The 2,566-nt window shown below is 34.2% G+C and overlaps 1 protein-coding gene across 1 annotated transcript in view; it reads right to left on the bottom strand.

Annotated features, from left to right (window-relative positions):
- Positions 1-2,103, bottom strand: part of LOC107738069 (breakpoint cluster region protein) — a 17,686-nt gene extending 15,583 nt beyond the window's left edge. The window contains exons 1-4 of the mRNA XM_016549748.1: positions 2,060-2,103; positions 1,776-1,945; positions 1,492-1,604; positions 1,120-1,224 (exon numbers count right to left, since the gene is read on the bottom strand). Coding sequence (XP_016405234.1) covers positions 1,120-1,224; positions 1,492-1,604; positions 1,776-1,935 — 378 coding nt within the window. The 5' untranslated portion in view covers positions 1,936-1,945; positions 2,060-2,103. The remainder of the gene's footprint in view (positions 1-1,119; positions 1,225-1,491; positions 1,605-1,775; positions 1,946-2,059) is intronic.
- Between the last annotated feature and the right edge of the window lie 463 nt (positions 2,104-2,566).

A 2,566-nucleotide genomic window follows, 5' to 3' on the forward strand; every position in this document is an offset into this window, starting at 1 on the left:
TTACAATATTGCGTTACTTCCTAAAAAAGTAACTAATTACGTTACTTAGTTACTTTTTATTGAAAGTAATGCGTTACGTTATTTTTTGTGTTACTTTTTAAATCTGGGCTGGGCTTGCTTGTTTGCTTTTAATATAAAAAGTTCTATTTTTGGCAAATATAAAAGCCCTTTCACACCAAAAGCCTCAGGCTGAAGGAAATGCAAATTCACGTCTGTACAGTAGAACACAGAAGAAGAAAGTTCAACACTCTTCAGCAATAAAAAAAGAAGAAGAAATGTTAGTTTATCTTGTGTAATTTTTGCTTAGTATGGTTGAATTGGATCACTGAAGGTCAGCAGCAAATAAATGGGATTAAATACATAAAGGATATTTGTATTATTTAACATATTTAATTATTGCAGCTTTGAGTCATATTCTGAGTTGCTTTTAACTGTTTTTATTAATTTTGAGGAAAACTAAATCTGATTTTTTTTTTGTGAGTGAGTGAGATGAATTAATGCATGTTCACATTTATTCTAGAACTAAAGTAACATCTTACTCCCGATTTCTCGCAACAAGGGGACAGGAGAGCTTTCAATCAATAAATGGGAAAAAAATTAACTGGCGTTACTTATTTGAAAAAGTAACTCCGATATTTTCTTGTAAATTAAAAAGTAATGCGTTACGTTACTAGTTACTTGAAAAAAAGTAATCTGATTACGTAACTCGCGTTACTTGTAATGCGTTACCCCCAAAACTGATCAGAAACCGGTTGAGAATCATAAAAAAAAAAAAAGTGCTGAAGGATGTTTTGAGCTTGAGAAGAAACCCTAATTAGGTATGGACCAGAAACACAGGTGTTTGCAAACAAAGTATTAAATTGCAACTAACGGCATAAATGGCATCGTAGTGAAGCTTTTCGTTTTTAATAAAGGAAGCAGTTTATATGCAGGCTCAGTCATAACGTTTATCTTTCTCTGATATCTTTTGTGTAACCACAGTGGTTTTTACTTCATAACTCGCAATTTAGAAAGTCTATAACGCAAGAGCCTACTGATACCATGTTGAAGAAGTGCTTAGGTCAGGAAATAATATTAATAAATGTCCGCTAAGAAAGTCCTGTTTGAGAGTCGTATTACCGTGAGAAGCGTCTCGAGCTCTGTCAGGTAGATCTCCTCACTGATCAGAACCCCTTTCAGAACCACTGTTCTCTTCTGAAGCAGGTCATCTGGGCTCTCGGTTGTCTGGAAAAACATTACAACATTGTCTGAATATAACTGAATGGTGACCATGCTGAAGATTCACACCACACAGATAATAGCAACTAACTAGGAGATAACATATTAACAATTATACACATATTAACAAGTATTATTGATCTTATAATGCTGATATACCCCAGCGACAGTAGCAATAACAGCATACAGGCAAGAACTCACTGATAGATCATTCAGATCAGATTTGAATTAAATATTCATTTTATGTAAACATTCTGTGCACTGCAGTCTTACTGGAGTGGATGGCAAACATGGCTCAGTTTGCAAAGAGCTTTGAGAAACCCACTCTGTCTCCTCAATGAACACATCCTGTAGTAAGTCAGAAACCATAATCTCATCTTCAGTCACTGTCAGAAAAACACAACACAATATATAGCGCTACATAAGAGAGTATTAGATGACCAATGGCAGTTCAAAACTAAGTACTGGTTATTAGTTTTTAAATGAATTACTATGTTGAAGTAAACAACCCAGACAAATATTTTAAGGAAATGTGAATTTGGGTTGAACGGTCTCACCGGGCGAGATGCCATAGGCCTTCAGATAGTCCAGTGCTTCTGTGTAGAGCTCCATCAGCAGCAGCAGAGAGCTGTCCAGAGTCACGGCATGCAGCTCTACAGTTGTGAAGTGAATCCTCTCACTTTCACACTGACTGTTGTTTGTGGTTACCAAGCTCATGTTCTTCCTGCTTCTCAGAAAGTGCAATAAGATATAGGCGGGGGAAGTAAGATGTTCATTAAAAAAGAAATAATAGTCACATTGACAATGACAATTAAGACAGGAAGAAGTACTGTCTGCTCACCTGCTTTAAAAAAGGGAAACATGGTAATCTAATATCCAAGCACCCTGGGCAAATGATGAAACTGTTATATATTCATTTTACAACAATCACAATTTAAATATATTATATACAAACATAATACATTTAAATATATTTATTAGACAAAGAGGCAGTTTATATATAATTAGCAACGTCATATGACCCCTTTAAAGCATGTTCCTTTTTTCTGTGGAACATAAGAATAAGATATTTTAAAGAATGTTGGTAACCAAACACTTTTGGTTTCCATTGTTTTCAATTGTATGGACCAAAAACTTTTTTTTTTAAACGATAGAATTAAAAAAAGGGGCCATGTGACAATGAAGTTAATAATAAGATAAAATAATAATAAAAAAGGAAATAAATTCATTTACTCAAGCAACAAAAGTGTGGCCTTTCAATGTAAGATCCAAAAGGCTCCAGTATTTAACTCTTATGCCTTTGCCAAGTGCTCATATTATCTGTATTTTTAATGGTTGATATGTTATT

The sequence above is a fragment of the Sinocyclocheilus rhinocerous genome, unplaced genomic scaffold (genome assembly GCF_001515625.1).
Source record: "Sinocyclocheilus rhinocerous isolate Xijiao unplaced genomic scaffold, SAMN03320098_v1.1 scaffold494, whole genome shotgun sequence".
Taxonomy (NCBI): Eukaryota; Metazoa; Chordata; class Actinopteri; order Cypriniformes; family Cyprinidae; genus Sinocyclocheilus; species Sinocyclocheilus rhinocerous.